At 42.5% G+C, this 16,423-nt stretch overlaps 1 protein-coding gene across 4 annotated transcripts in view; it reads right to left on the minus strand.

Annotated features, from left to right (window-relative positions):
* Positions 1-2,495: 2,495 nt before the first annotated feature.
* MARCHF8 (membrane associated ring-CH-type finger 8) overlaps positions 2,496-16,423 on the minus strand; it is a 139,003-nt gene continuing 125,075 nt past the window's right edge. For 3 of the 4 annotated variants that reach the window (XM_079136471.1, XM_079136470.1, XM_079136469.1), the window contains 6 exons: positions 9,680-9,762; positions 8,595-9,440; positions 7,094-7,274; positions 5,023-5,170; positions 3,316-4,625; positions 2,496-3,285 (listed from right to left, as the gene is read on the minus strand). In XM_079136471.1, coding sequence (XP_078992597.1) covers positions 4,321-4,625; positions 5,023-5,170; positions 7,094-7,274; positions 8,595-9,440; positions 9,680-9,762 — 1,563 coding nt within the window. In that variant the 3' untranslated portion in view covers positions 2,496-3,285; positions 3,316-4,320. The remainder of the gene's footprint in view (positions 3,286-3,315; positions 4,626-5,022; positions 5,171-7,093; positions 7,275-8,594; positions 9,441-9,679; positions 9,763-16,423) is intronic. The other variant, XM_079136472.1, reaches the window with a different exon arrangement.

The raw sequence follows: 16,423 nt of genomic DNA on the forward strand, positions 1-16,423 counted from the left end.
CTCACATAATCTGTTTCTGTCACCACTACCCCTTTCATTTTACTTTTTCTCCTTTTATTTTTCATGTCCTATACAATTTAATGGCCATTTTACTTTCTTTAATATTTAATATTTCAGGCTACTCTAGAATATTACTCCCATTTTGGACTAGCAGGGTACAAAAAACTTTTCAGTAAGTTTTTTTAAAAAAATATTTTTGTAGTTGTCAATAGACCTTTATTTCATTTATTTGTATGTGGTGCTGAGAATTGAACCCAGTGCCTCACACAAGCTAGGCTCTACCACTGAGTCACAACTCCAGGCCCTTCAGTAAGTTTTTATGGTTTATTAGTATAAGGTTTGCCCTGAATTGGGCAGTTACTAGTGATCATTATCTCCTCTCAAAGAGGTACTAGGAATTGATCATTGCACTGTGATCACAATGAATGAGAATTTTGACTCAGATATTCACCAAGCCTGAAGCACATAATAAAGAGAAAGCATCTCACTAAAAAAGACCCTCACATAATAGCAAAAGAGATATCCACCCCAGCAGATGCACAAATATCAATACTGAAACTCAAGAAACTTGAGAAAACAAAGTGCCTCCAACAGTTACTAATGCTCCAGTTATTCAAACCACAGGTATCAAAGTGGAGGAGCTGAAATAACTACCTTTTAAGCCTAGAAATCCATAGTCTAAGACTCCCCAATTGGCTCAGGGCACCAAGCTCTATGGACTGGTCTCTACATAATCACCTCACCCCACAGCCAGAAGAGAACCAGATGGACATTTTTTTGACTGTATCACTATCTCCTCATAAGAATTTAACAAATTTCTAAACTTCTGTATGAGTAATTTTAACAGATGTTGCTTTGGGCTGTTTACATTTTGAACAGGAACAATAATGTAAGGGAAGGTATGTCAATAAATTGTGTCTGAATAAAAAAGGCTATCAAAGCAGAGAAAATGTCAAAAATTTAAAAGTTGATTGCTACAACAATCAATGAGTTATAAAAGATCTAAGGAATGAACTGGGTGAGGGATTGTGGGATATGAAAGAGCATTTGCAAGTTCTGAGAAATAGTAAACATACATAAAGAGATACAAAACTAGACAATTATATTCCTATAAGTTTTCTAAGAAAATGTTTTGAAATGCAAAATGCCTTTTAGGAACTACATCACACATATCAGTGTAAATGTGGTTTTTATTAACAATTGACTTTCTATAAACATTCAATCTAAATGTGCACCAATCAGCTGCACAACTTGAACAATTTTAGTTCCAAAACAAAGACAAATGCTTTTATTTCCTTATGTCTCTGTCTTTCCTTGGGCTACAGAATGAAGTTGTACACATAAAACGAGATTCCAAAGGGGCAGTATTTCAAATGTGCTTTTGTGTACAGCCACATCCATAGCATGTGGATTTTCACCTTGCTGGCCCTAGCTCTGTAGCCCACCACCAGGGCTGTAACAGTAACCCATACTACAAGCACCACCCAGGGCAGCTGAACCACCCCACTGCCTGAGGCCTGCATGTCTGAGACCAGACAAAGCACATACAGATTCGGCAACTAGGTCTATGTGACTGAAAAGCACACTGAGGCAAAAAAAAAAAAAAAAAAAGAATGGGGGCGACAGGACTGGAGTAAGAGACCTCTGATTGCATTTCCAGGAAATTCTTGCAATAAACTTGGGCAATATATCCAAATTTTTGGCTGGCAGCCAAAGTCAGAAGCCCACCACTGGTACCATGACTTATGAGGTATAAAGGTCAAGCCAGAGAGAAGGCTGGCCAATGACACCTCTGAGACTGCTTTCCTTTTCTCCCTTACACAGCCCACAAGTAACAGCCCTCCTGGCCCTGAGACTTCAGCCCGGGTTTCTGTTTGGTTTAGCCAAATGTCATCTTCCCATAAAGCCTGGTGAAAAATAAGGCAAAATGGTTTAAATTGTCCCTCAAAAGCACTTAGAGGGCAAGGGTACAGATTACAGGAGATTGGGAAGATCCAGAGTTACCACTAGAGGGAAGCAGAGCATATCCTGGCTGGATCTGCTTCATTGAGTTGCCAGAACACAGGTGCTGGAACTATCCCTACCTAAACACACTTTCTTCACTACATAAACTCAGTGCTTTTCAAGTTCAGCATATGGGCTTCTATGAGGGAGAGGGATTCACACTTAAAAATCTATACTTGTCTTCACTTTACCACTCCCCCATGGTTGCAGGGAGGGAGGGAGGGAGGGAGGGAGGGAGGGAGGGAGGGAGAGAGGGGGAGAGAGGGGGAGAGAGAGGGGGAGAGAGAGGGGGAGAGAGAGGGGGGGGAGAGAGAGGGGGGGAGAGAGAGGGGGGGGAGAGAGAGAGAGGGGGGGGGAGAGAGGGGGGGGAGAGAGAGAGAGAGAGAGAGAGAGAGAGAGAGAGAGAGAGAGAGAGAGAGAGAGAGAGAGAGAGAGAGAGAGAGCGCGCGCGCGCGCAGGAGATCTCAGGATCTCGCCCACGGCTTAGAGCCCCTATCCTCTTTCCAACCTTCAATCCCAACTGCAAGGCTTCCACTCTGAACAGTAATGAGATCATTCAGAATCGTATTTGTTTCATCTTTTTTTTTTTTTTTTTTTTTTTTGCGGTGGGGTGCAGGGCTAGGGATCAAACTCAGGTCCTCACACATTCTAGGCAAGTGCTCTAATCACCTATTTCCCCACACCACTGCTTACCCTTCTAACAGGACATCTGAGGCACCCAAAGCTCAGGGAGACTGTGGGCAGGACCCACCACCCCAAGCAGTACCCTGCACCATTCTAAGGAGGCTCTGAAGATGCTAGCAGCTGGATGACAGTTCCCTGGAGAATAAGCATCTGAGCACACATGTTGTAGTCCTGGCCAATTCCCACAGTCAACTCTTTACCTAACACTACGAAAGTGGGCTTCAAAAACAGAATTATAAGCAGACATTTTAGAGAAACAAAAGTCATTTGATGGTATTGATTCTGGTTTTGTCTGTCTTATGAAAAATGGTGCAAGAGGTAATCCCTGATGACAGAACAGACCAGCTGCAGGATCAAGGGCCCCTAAAGGATCCTGTCTGTTCAGTCTGGTTAAGGCAATGATGGGTGGATGTTGGCTGGGGAGCAGTGACACAGTGCTGCTCACTTTGCTGCTCATCCTGGCCTTCATCCCAGAGCCAGTAACCTGCTTTCTGGCTCTCAGCAGTGGCTCCACAGAACTTCCCCAGAAAGAGCCGGCACATCAGACAGGTGAAAGAAGCACCTACAGTGCACATATTCAGAGCACACAATATGTGTCTGCTCTTTCAGCATAAAACCAGCACCAACTGGAGAAATCTACTGGTAATCATTTTTTTAAATACTCAGTCTTGTAGTTTTGTTCTAAGTACTTCCTTTCCTTCCATTTGTATCTCAAAACCCTTCTTTTTCAGTGTAGACAAAAAATGTACATGTCAGGCCTATGAAATAAAGACTTGTCATAAAACAGGCTCAAAACTATAGGAATTATGCAACCTGACATTTAGCATCCATGAGTTCCCATGAACGCTGTTATGACAAAGCCTCAGACCTGTCTGCCTTCCTGTTAAGTCATCAGTGTCTTCAGACATACAGATGCCCCATTTCTTAGAATATATAAGGCAAAAAGAGTTGCAGATCTATTATGTAAAAGAGATAACAAGGGTAATGAAGAGGTTTCTAAATGCAACACTCAATTTTAAGTGTCATTTCCACTAGACACATTTTACAAAATAAAGATTCTCTTCTGTAAAGTGCTGTTTTGCTCAGTGAACCATGCACCACAGCTTCATCTGTTAAGGGCCAATGTGGCATCATCAGTAAAGAGAGGGCAGAATTTTTTGCCTGTAAGGGCTGTTTCCATCCCATATCCCTAGCACTCTTTAGTGAGAAGGGAATTATCTCATCACTGCCAGACATTCCCAATGCTTAGCTCTGGGACAGGGATAGCTGCATACCAGGGCTGTCCCCCACTTCTGCTCCTGTTCTCCCTTCTGGTTTGGCATTTACCTCATACTTCTCAAGACCCTGAGTTAGAACTCAGCCAGCTCCCCAAGTAAGTCTCCCCATGGTGGCTACATGAAGTCTCCTCCTCCCTTTCAATCATACAGAACAGCCAGGCAGAAGTGGGACTCACCCATGCCCAGCACACAGGAGGGTTTTCCAGGAGATATGTCAAGGAGGATTCAAAAAAAGAGGCAATGGTCACGTGTCCAGTCTATACTATTTAAAGGACATAAGAAAGGTACACAATTGGCAGTAAACAATTTCCTTTAGCTCTTCATGGATGTCCACAAAACAATACCCTCCACAACATCAGACGTGAATGATTTCTGCTCCAGTGTCTTCAGGCTCTGTGCAAGAAGAAGAGTTTGTGTCGGAATAACAGACTTCATGTCCATCTTTATTTTCAAAATTGGACTCTGTTAGTGCAGATTTTTCAAAAATATTCTTTTTGCTTGTTTCTGGACAATTTTGAATATAGATCACTCTATTATATGCCTTGAGTCTCTTCCATAATTGCAGATATACTTTGCATTGAATGTACATAAAAAGAAGTCCTCCAGTGAAGCCAATGGCCACTACCACCAATTTAGTCCAAAAGGGCCACTCTAGGATTCCTGGAAGGGAAAAACTCAGTTAGCCTCTAAATAGAGTTTAAATTTAACATCTGAAGTAAATAAAATACAACTTTTGAACTCTCATAATCAGTGGATTCTTCGCTCATCAAATCCTCCTTCCTCAAAAGTGGGGTGGAAGAGAACATCAAACACCTTTTATCCTGTTCTCTCAGAAGGTCATTCCTAGAGATTCTCACATTCCATGATTTCATTTCTTCTGAATGGGTTTTAAACTAGCCTGAGAAACATCCAAAAAGGATGCTTGGTGCCTCCTACTTGATGCCCAACTCCCCAAACCCAGATGTTCACAGTAGGGCTAGAACAACACTGATCCCAAGACCCCAGCATGCTCTCCAGGGCTTGTGTGCAGCACTTACTTCTCAGCCTGAGCTCTCACCTGTTCCCTGCCCCTGCTTGATCTCCTCAGCAGTACGGTCGATGAGCACATATAAAGACCAGACTACACAGGTGATGGCGATGACATGAAACATCACCGAGTACGTGATCTTCCTGCGCTCGCTGGCTGTCATCTGCAACTTCTCCCACTGGAAAGGCGACATGCAAAGTGTGAGGCTCAGGCTCAGAGTAAATGGGTATAATGGGAGTGAGAATATTGTTGATGGCTACAATCAGCTCTCCATACCCTCCCTCTCCCTAGACTAGATGACTTTACCCAATACTCATATACTCAAAGCTGTTCCTTTTAAGACACTGGGCTTCAACCAGGTGCCAGAAACAGCCAACATTTTTCACAATGAAAAGAAACTGGGATCAAGATGAGCATTGAATTATCATCACCAACTGCTTATTCTCACAAGCAGACACTAAGTGGCCTAATAAAGGATTCTGTGATTTCAATCCTAATGAAAACAACATGTTGGTCCAAAACCCAGGTGCTGTTTTAGGTCTCCCTGGCTTGCTGACTGATATGGAAAGCAGAAGAAGAGGGTTGATGATGCCACAATACACTGGCAGATGGGTCACACTATGTTGTGAAGGTGAATGGCGGAAGGCGCTCACTCTTTGGTCCTCTGCTACCTTGGCAGCAACAGCTTGACATCGATGCTAAGAGTTCCTGGTACAAGCAGACTCTGCCAGTGCCATCTCCTCTAGGAGCACATTAATTTACTCCAAATAGCCAGAATGTCTTTTTCATTTACTGGTTTCCGAATCAGAAGAAAACACATAAAAGTAGAAAGAAAGAAGAAAGTGTAAAAACTCTGCATGTTCCTTGCCAAAGATAGTCATAGCCTCTATCCAGATGGTTCTATGCAAGGTAAGCTGAAAATAGAGCCTCACAGATTATCTAAATTATCCAAGTGCCATAAGAGAGAATCACTTGAGAGATTAGCATAGAACAGGTGGCAAAATGTTTCTTTCAGTAATATAAGCCTGCCTTCTGTAACATCTGACTGTTTTCTGCTGAAGTTTTATAACCAGCAAGTTTTCTGGACTTCCTACCTAAAACACAGTGTTTTGGTGTCTCCTGTCCACTGATTACTGCTTTTTCCTAGGGTACCCACAGCTCCATTCTTTCATACCTCTGAAGTGCTCACACTCATGACCTTCCTTGGTGGATGCTTTTCTCTAGACAATTTGACCTCTCTAAAGTCCTTCACTTTGCCCTCAAAGCCCATGTATCCTTCCACATCTGCTGCGAAAGTCATACTTTCTTTGATGCTCCCTACCTCCTCACCCCGAGGCATGCTCACAATAGCACTTCTTTTTCTGCATGTCAGACATGCTCTACTGTCACATAAGTTAACATTTAATCAGCCTCACTGTATGCCATTATTTGATTATGTGATTCCCTTGGCAAATTATATGTTGACATTTTAAGATAGAAATAGGCTTTTAGTTTTCCAAACAAAACCTTCTTTGCTGGGCACATAAGATGGATGAAACGGTCAACATCTGAATGGTAGGTCAGCATCACAGAGTTTCTCTAAAAAGGGAGCAGTAACCTGTGCCCTGAAGACAGCTGCATTTCCCCACTCACCCACCCTCCCATCCAGTAAATACTTGTCACAGGTATACACAAACAAATTGACTGTGTGCTATGCCAGGCTTAATGCTAGAGAGAAACATTAATCTCTAATATTCAGACTTCACTGGAAAGGCAAGACACTAACAGTTAATACATACAAAGTTAAATGCTGACTAAGATGTCACAGGACAGTCTGTGGCCAAGGACCAGGTGACTGACACAGACAAGCAAGCAGTCTTACTGCAAATCAAAGAGAAGCATTATAACTGAATGGTGGCAAAGAGCTTCTTCCTAAGGGGAGGAACTTAGACATCTGTAACAGAAACAACAATCTACAATGTGAATGTAAGCACCAGCCAGCTTTTTAAAGAAACAAACACAGGCACACTATGGCTCCATGGTCTGAAACACCAACTTATCCAGGTGACTCATCTCAAGAGAGTGTTAAGCACTTCTGGGAATGTTCCTTCCTCACACATACTTTTCTCAAAGGTTTCAGCTTGGTCTCCATGATGAACTCATACTTGCAGAGCTCACAGCAGCGCGTGTCAGAGCTCTTGATCCACTGTTGCAGGCAGGCCTGGTGCACAAAGTGGAGGCTTCCTGTGCAGTGGCAGGGGGTGATCAGGGGGCTCTCGTCATCTCCTTCACAGTGGCAGATCCTACAGTGGGAAGAAAATCAATCAGTGCAAGAAGAGTCCCAGGACAAGGAATGACACTTCAATGGAAGTTCAATTCACCAAAGAAAACTTTCAGAAACAAACATCACAGAAGTGGCTATGAGCACGAAAACATACAAGCACAACTAAAAACAATACTACAAACTAAAATATCTAGCTTACCGCACAAACATGGAAAGTCAGGATGGCATTTGGCAACAAAGAGGGAAAAAATGATGTAAGAAGTGACAAAGCAATCATTTTGGGGTAAAAGAATTTCACTGAAAGATGAATTTAAAGCAATAGGAAGTCATCTTCTAGAACATAAAACATTAAAATAATTTAAGAAAAATTTCTATGTAAAATAAAACCAGCAGTCTCCCTCCCCAAAATACCACAGTGACTTAAAAGATCATTGCTTTCTAACTTTAATACTGACCTCACCCTCACACACTACAGGTATACCATCCCACCCTCTCTCATGGAGTAAACAGAGATCACAGTTATCTCTTCTCTACCTAAAAACTCACCATGATGAGATGCTACAATTTAATTTTTGTTTCAGGACCACTCATAGTACTGAGCAAAAATTAATTTTAAAACAGTCATTATTTCTAACGAAGCATGCAGCAGGATGTAACCACTAACCTCAAGGAACTTAATCAGGCTTTTGAAAACAGGGGTCTTTTCCAACAGCTGGGGTATAAGCAGGGACACGTGTCCTGAAAGCAGCCAGGCCCTGACTGGCCGGACTCTTGGGCTGTTTATTTCAGGCACAGGATTTCTGATCCGGCTCTGAGAAATGTAACAGAAGGTACCAAGGAGGGGAAGACGGTAAAGGCTGGTTTGGGTGAGGCAAGCCTTAGGACCAGACAAGAATGCTGCACAGAAAAATAGGATTTAGGACTGGGCAGGGGTGGCCACACCTAAGTTAAGAGGAAAGCAGGAAGGAGCTACTGGAGAGCAGCTACACCCAACACACATTTCAGGGAGCTGCAAAGGAGTAAAAATGAGGCTGGGATGGCAGCAAATGCTTTTGCAGAACCACCAAGTTGGAAAATTGGAAATACTATTTTCTTTTTTACAATTTCCCTATGCAAAGTCTACTTTTATTTAGTGGAGAAGGATCAGGTTGGCCTATAATGTGTAGCTTCCTCTTTTAAAATTAGTTTTTCAAATGGCAACAATACTCCAAGAAAACAATTAACCCCCCCAAATGGCTACAACTGTATTGTTTTCCTGAAACTTTACATATTAAAAGCAACATGAGTCTATAAAGGTGTGAGTAGAGATGGCCAGAATGGTGATTTCTGGCAAACCAACCTGCAGGCATCCCCTGAGGTGGACACAGGAGAGATGGGGGAGGATTTTTCAGACAGGGGAGAAGGACAATCCAGGTCACTGTCCTTCTCCACTGAGCAGAGGGGTGCCCGCAGAAGCCTGCACTTCAGTTTGGTGGACGTGCTGTCCTCAAAGACGTCGTCGTCTCCCATTTCGTCAGACCAGAAGCCCATGCTCCCTGCCAGCCCACTGGAGGACTTGGCGGCATGCAGGTAAGCAGCATGGCTCTCCAGCTCGTGGAATTTGCGAAGGCTGCTGGTGCTAGAGCCACGGGAGAGCAAGAACAGGTACTGGAGCAGCCACTGGCTTCTGGACCCGGCCTCACCATGTTCTTTCTCTTCCAAAATCAGGTTGTGCATGCCCCCCTTGCCAGCTTCCACCTCTGAGGCAATAGAATGGTTGGCACAGAGGGATGAGACACAAAAACATTTGGAACTGCCAGGAGATTTATGATTCAGTGCTCTTTTTCCTTTAAAATGAAACCTGTTAATTCTAAGACATGGATCTTGAGGGAGTACCAATTTTCCTTCAGAACAAGTTCTTTCCACATAGTCAAAGCTTTCCAAAGTATCCTGGTTCTTCTCACATACATCATTTAGGGATTTTGAAAACTTTAGTGTTCTTCTGGCTTTGGCATTCTTAGCAGGCTTCAAGGCCCAAAACCATTCTGAACCAAAGGAATTGCTTTTTGATGCCTGCAATGTGTCTTTACAAATAACTGTCACAGTGAGCCCTTCTGTCAGAGAACTCTGGTACTGAGGTGCTTTCAAGACAACAGCAGACTGCACAGGACTGTGGTGACAATACTCAGAAAACACTGCACTGGAACTGCATGCAGAACAGTGGAATAAAACACAGAAAGTAAAAACAATTTTAAGAGAGAATAGACATCAAAGTTTAGAAATGAGACTGGTGTGGTAATCTGGTAAGCAAACAGCACATAAAATTGGACCAACTGCTTAGACCAAAGGAAGACTGATCAAACAAATGGAAAATTGAGAAGCTACAGACATTAATCCTTTTATCCAGAATCATATGGGCCACGGAAGCATGTGAAGCAGTGTTACCTGCAAATGTCCTGGTTGGATGGCGTGACAGAAGTGCGAGAGAAGGCAGACACTGGAGCTGATGCTGAAGGAGGACTCCCAGCCTGCAATGACACAGCCCAGTCAGTGTTCAGGCAGGAGCCGAGGTAAGTGGAAACACCATCTTCTCATGAATGGTTGTGAGTAGAAAAATCTAACAATGTCTACTGCTCAGTATGGAATATGTATTAAGTCTCACAAACCTAGGTAAAACAAATACAACAGTACTCTTCCTTTTATTCTTATCTGTGTGCACTGTTCTTGAAAAAAAGTGAAATAGTAATATACCTGTCCTGAATGCCCTCCCTTCTCTGATCCCCCCCAAAAAAACCTAGTCAGATTAAGGAAGCAATGAGAGCAGATCTGGACTGGAATAGAATGTCCAGGTACATGTTATCTTGAAGGACACTAGCTTTCTCTCATGCACGCTGGGAAAAAGAATAATTTAACATTATCAGAAGAAAGTTGCTTTCTGCATGTACACCAGGGTAGTTGCTCCTTGGGATGTTGGCCATACAAGCAACCTTGCAAGCTGAGGTTGATGTCACCACTTCTGTAACCTAACCTATAAACCCCCTTCTCCTGTGGTAACTGATGCCTCCTTTAGAGGCAGAAGTGCTCATCCAGGTGGCTGCCCCTGGACAGAATGGAGAGGGATAGGAGGCACTACTCTCTGGCAAGGTACTAGAGGCACTGTGTGCAGCAGAGGTTCATCTACCCAGTCAGTTGCTACTGGACTTTCTGGGAAAGCACTTGTTCAGCCTTTTGCCACTGTACCATTTCTCAGTAAAGCATACATCTCAATAAAATGAAGTTCACAAAAAAGCCTTGTGCCTCATAAGCCATCTCTGAGTATTTCCTTTAGTTTCTCAGCAACCTGCCCCACTGTCCTGGCACAAATGGGCTATGGATAGGAGAGCAGGTCGGCAAGGGGACCAAAGAGATCCCATGAGGGCCAAAACGTGCTATGGTTTGGATATGAGGTATCCCCCAAGAGCTCATGTGTGAGATGAGACCAAGAAGGTTCAGAAGAGAAATAACTGGGTTTTGAAAGTCTTAATCTAATAAGTGAATTAATCCCTGATGGGATTAACTGAGTGGGTAACTGGAGGCAGGTGGGGTGTGGCTAGAGGAAGTGGTTAATTGGGGGCATGACTATGGGGTATATTATTTGTATCTGAAGCGTGGAGTCTGTCTCTGCTTCCTGATCACCATAATGTGAGCTGCTTCCCTCCACCACCCTTGCCAGCCATGATGTTCAGCCTCACCTCAAGCCCCAAGGAATGGAGCCAGCCTTCTATGGACTAAGACCTCTGAAACTGTGAGCCCTCAAATAAACTTTTCCTCCTCTATAATTGTTCTGGTCAGATCTTTTAGTCACAGCAGCAAAGAAGCTGACTAAAACAACATGGCAGCTCTAAAGGGAACATATGCCATAGGTAACATCCAAAATGCTTTCCATTTCCATGTGTCAGAAAACACTGCACTGGAACTGCATGCAGAACAGTGGAATAAAACACAGAAAGTAAAAACAATTTTAAGAGAGAATAGACATCAAAGTTTAGAAATGAGACTGGTGTGGTAATCTGGTGAGCAAACAGCACATAAAATTGGACCAACTGCTTAGACCAAAGGAAGACTGATCAAACAAATGGAAAATTGAGAAGCTACAGACATTAATCCTTTTATCCAGAATCATATGGGCCACGGAAGCATGTGAAGCAGTGTTACCTGCAGATGTCCTAGTTGGATGGTGTGACAGAAGTGCGAGAGGACAGAAGTGCCAGGATAGTGGGGCAGGTTGCTAAGAAACTAAAGGAAATACTCAGAGATGGCTTATGAGGCACAAGGCTTTTTTGTGAACTTCATTTTATTGAGATGTATGTTTTACTGAGAAATGGTACAGTGGCAAAAGGCTGAACAAGTGCTTTCCCAGAAAGTCCAGTAGCAACTGGCTGGGCAGATGAACCTCGGCTGCACACAGTGCCTCTAGTACCTTGCCAGAGAGTAGTGCCTTCCATCCCTCTCCATTCTGTCCAGGGGCAGCCACCTGGATGAGCACTTCTCCCTCTAAAGGAGGCATCAGTTACCACAGGAGGAGGGGGTACCTAGGGGCCAGCACACAAGTACGAGGATGCCTAAAAACACCCCAGGGACCAGGGGAGATATTACTGTTTGTGGACAAGAAATATGGTCTAAAAAAAAGAAAGAGGTATGTAAAATAGCAGCAACTATGTGGTGACCCCTCCACATAGTGCAGGTAGTAACAGAGGCAGAGCTTAGGCCCAATCCTGTATTAAGCAACTGCAAGAAGAACTGAAACTGGAATGTGTAACAAGTTTAACTCAAGCAGGGTCTACTGAGCAACAACTGCTTATATGAAGAATAATGATGAGAATTTAGAAACTCAAGCCTTCTGCTTTACTAAGCTGAAAGGTAAATGTCTACCATGAGCTAAAGTAAGGATGATAATTACTTAAAAGAACTGGAGAACCCAGCATCTCAGAAGAAAATATAAGCACTGGGATGAGCAAATGGAGGTACCAGTACTAAAGGCCAGACAGGCCCTAATTAAAAATGTAGAGACAAATCAGTCACAATCAGTGAAAGTAGATATTGAGAATCTGCCCCCTCCCAATTGGAACATGCATATCTCCCAAAAGATTATATTACTGCTGAAGTGGTAGAACTAGAGAAAACAAGTTTAGGCAGAAAACCAAGGAAAATGTAGCAGTATGGCTGTGTGGCTTTGGGATACTGGTGCTGAATGCACACTGTTCTTGGGAAGTAAAATGAATAAAACTGCCTCAGGCACCACACATCCTATCCTGCAGTTAACTGTTAAGGAGAACCATACATATCTATTGTCCTGGATGACAGCAGCCTATAAAAATGCTTAGCCCAGCAGGGGACAGTGGTGCATGCCAGTAATCCCATTGACTTGAGAGGCTGAGGCCGGAGGATCATAAGTTCAAAGCCAGCCTCAGCAACAGCAAGGCACTAATAAGCAACTCAGTGAGAACCTGTCTCTAAATAAAATACAAAATAGGGCGGGGGATATGGCTCAGTGGTTGAGTAACTCTGAATTCAATCCCCAAAAAATAAAAATAAAGCAGCCCCAGTGGGGGATTTACCTATAGCATACCAAGATGGCAATTCAATGAAGAACTGCAAGACCTCCTGAGACAGGGATGAAGTGTGCCATTTATGTAGAAATATACAATGGTCCTAATGAAACATTCAGATCAGGAATAAAGGACACCATTCTTCAAATGGCTCTGGGGAAATATTATGGAACTCTGTTATGAATCCTCAGTCCTTTGGTGGGCCTTTCAGTTTCTCAAGCAGCACAGGCTGTAACTGATATGGGGGAAACTAAAAAGATTAGGAAGCTCGGAAGTGAGAGATACAGAATATAGATGATAAAGTGGGAGAAAGAGTGAGCAAAGGAAATGCAAGGGGCTCAATAAGGAAAGCCAGGAGAAATTTGATTTCATACGGGAAGGGCAAAAATTGACTTTCAAAATTCTTCCCCAAGGATATTTACATAGCCCAACCATATGTCAAGGGATGGAGGCAGTTGATCTGGACTAGGGGACAAAACTTGGCATAGTATCAATGTTTCATTATATTGCTGATACAGTGTTAATTTCTGTGTCTATTCCCCACCCAGAAGATGTAACCCAAAGGTGGTGGTGCATTTCCCAGAGAGAGGATGGGCAGTCAACATTTCCAAGTTGCAAAAACTTGGGTTATGTGTCAAATACTTGTGGTTATTTGGTTGGATAAGACTTCAGTGATACCAGCTTCTGTATAGGTAAATTTAAGCTTTCCTTACCCTGACTACTCATAAAGAGATGCATCTCATTTGAAATCATTAATGTACTGATGCACCTTCACTCCACATTTAGCACGGATGTTAAAAGACCTCTGTGCCATTTAGTAAATGAACTTAGTGGGACTGGTAACACAAGCACATTTTCAAACAAACATACTTGTACAGCAATTGTAAACTTTGAGCGTGTTAGTCTAAGAACAGTCCTATGAATTTGATTTTTCTAGTTACTGTGATGGTTTAGACAAGGTCTATCATGGTGGCCTTAGAAGCAGCCATGACCAATGTCTCCGTGTGTAGCTTGGGGAGGGAAACCTGAACTATAGTGGCAGGTTGATTTCATCAGTTCCTTGCCCCCATCAGAAGTCTATAAGCTTGCCCAAACATGTGCAGACACCCACACTGCACTACTACAGGCATATGCTTAGAGAAGGACCACACACAGCTTTCAAACACTTGATACCATGTGTGGCACCCTACAGATATAGACAGTGACAAAGGGACACAATCTCGGACAACATGGTGCATAAATGGGCTGAGACTTTAGACATACACTGGCATTTCCACTTATCTCATAACCCAGCTACAGCAGGATTAATTACATGAATAAATCACTCACTAAAATGGCAACTACATATAAAAGATGGACTATTTGCAGTGGGGACCAAATGACTATGGATGGCCATCAGCCATTAACAAACAAGAGAGCAGCATAAGTCCAAGTGCCTGCCTGCCCGATGTTAATACAAGAACCAAACAACTTCACATAGTAGATTTGGATTCAAATGATGATGCTTAAGAAAGAGACCTATACTCCACAAATGGAAAGAAAGAATAATCTGCCAATGCCACTGCCACAGGCACTGCCAAATGAACCCAGATAGTCTATTAGCTGTGGAAATGGTTTAAAGGATCTCTATGGCATGGATTCATAGGTCCAAAGGCAAAGGAACTAGAACAAGACATAGAAATAGAAAAACTTAATAAACCAAGAATTTAAATCCCTAAAGGAGAATAATAAAGAAGTATATTCCATAATACTTCATTATGGAAGTACCTACCAAAACCAAAGGGACCATTTAGACAAGAAATACGGCATTATATATTTGGGGACTAGCCACAGGCTTAGTACTTCTCACTCAGAAAGATCAGGTTGCTTATATTTTGTTGAATAATCAAGACTTGCCTCTATTAACACCTGTAAAAATATCTTACATTTCATCCTTAGAGCTAATCTATTTGCAAAATCATTAAATATCATTGCAGAAGTGTAGAATACGATGAAATGTTGGGTATGCAGTGAGCTGCCACTGTTCTCCTCCATTAGTATCCCATGGCATCTGCAACCAGATGCCTTGGTAAAATAGAAGCAAATGAAAGTTGGAGCAACACCCACTACTCACAGACACAGCTTGACAATTGCCCTCTGGACTTGAATATAAATTTACCTTCTTTTCACAATACTAAATATCACATCTTCTACTTGGTGTGAGAACAAATGAACATAACTAAGCCTTTTCTGGGATACACTGTGTTTGACAGCTTAGGGTAGCTAAATGCAACACAGAAATGAGAAGAGTTCTCTGTATAAAAAGAAACAATGGCAGTAACAACTCTGTATCCTCTATAAATATGGGCTGGATCCCTATCAACCAATGTAATTTAACCGTTAAACTCAAAGATACTGACTATATAAGGATGGCAAAGTCAAACAGCATGTACTGGAGCATATCTCTCCCCCTTAGGAATGGTTTTAAGCATGTGGCACCCATGAATAGCCATATCTGCCTTATAACTAGAGACCTTATATTCCAACTTGCATACATCTCACTTTGTGTACAACCACTACTAAAAGGGACAAGGAAAAAGTCAGGCATAAGCCTGGTCCAGTGGCAGGATGCTGAGGCAGGAGAATTCTGATTGAGACCAGCCTCTCTGCAACTTAGCAAGACCCAGTCTCAAAACAAAATAAAAATAGCTGGGGATGTATCTCAGTGATACAGTGCCCCTAGGTTCAATCCCCAGTACCACCAAATAAAAAAAAAGAAGAACGAAAACAGAAGATGAAGATGAAAGAAGATGACAACGAAAGAAGATGAAGACGACAAAGAAGACGACAAAGATGATGACAAAAGAAGACGACAACGACGAAAGGAGGAGGAGGAGGAGGAGGAGGGGGAGAGGGAGGAGGAGGAGGAGAAGAAAAAGAAGAAGAAGAAGAAAGAACAAACCTCAGGAAGAAAGTGACAGGAAAAGAAGGCATGGAGTGACCCAAGCTGCCCGGTGGTCTTACCCACATTGTACTTCTCAAGCATCCAGGTTGAGGATGTAGCTAAACATATTACTCCACCCGAAATAATTCTAACAGAGTCATAGCTTTGCTTAATAAAAAAAAAAAAAATTACCCAAATGTGAAAGTTTAGTTCAGAGCAGAATGCTATTAGATGCTGCCTAAATCACAGGGAGGAAAACTGTGCCCTCATGAAAACAAAGTTTACACAGATTGATAATAGAAATACACAGATATATATAGATATATCTCTTTATATGTGTGTACATAAGTATATATATGTATATATCCTTGATAATTATCATCATAAATCTTTTGCCCTAAAAATTTACAGACCCATATTACTGCTAAGGGTAGACTTAGTATTGATCCTGTTTATGTTTGGTTATAATCTCTTCCTATATGTGTGTTGTATTCACGTTATGTGCTCTCATAGCAGGGGTCTGATGAGGGATTTGGTCACAATGTACATATTGCGCTGCCCAAGGGATATTGCAAAAGCTGGGTACAATAATATTGTAAGGGCACTTAGGCACATAGGAGATGGAGAGTATCATCCTCAGAGAAAAGAGAGACAGTGATTACCTTGTCCTGAATGCCT

Source organism: Sciurus vulgaris (assembly GCF_902686455.1).
Source record: "Sciurus vulgaris genome assembly, chromosome: 4".
In the NCBI taxonomy this organism is placed as follows: Eukaryota; Metazoa; Chordata; class Mammalia; order Rodentia; family Sciuridae; genus Sciurus; species Sciurus vulgaris.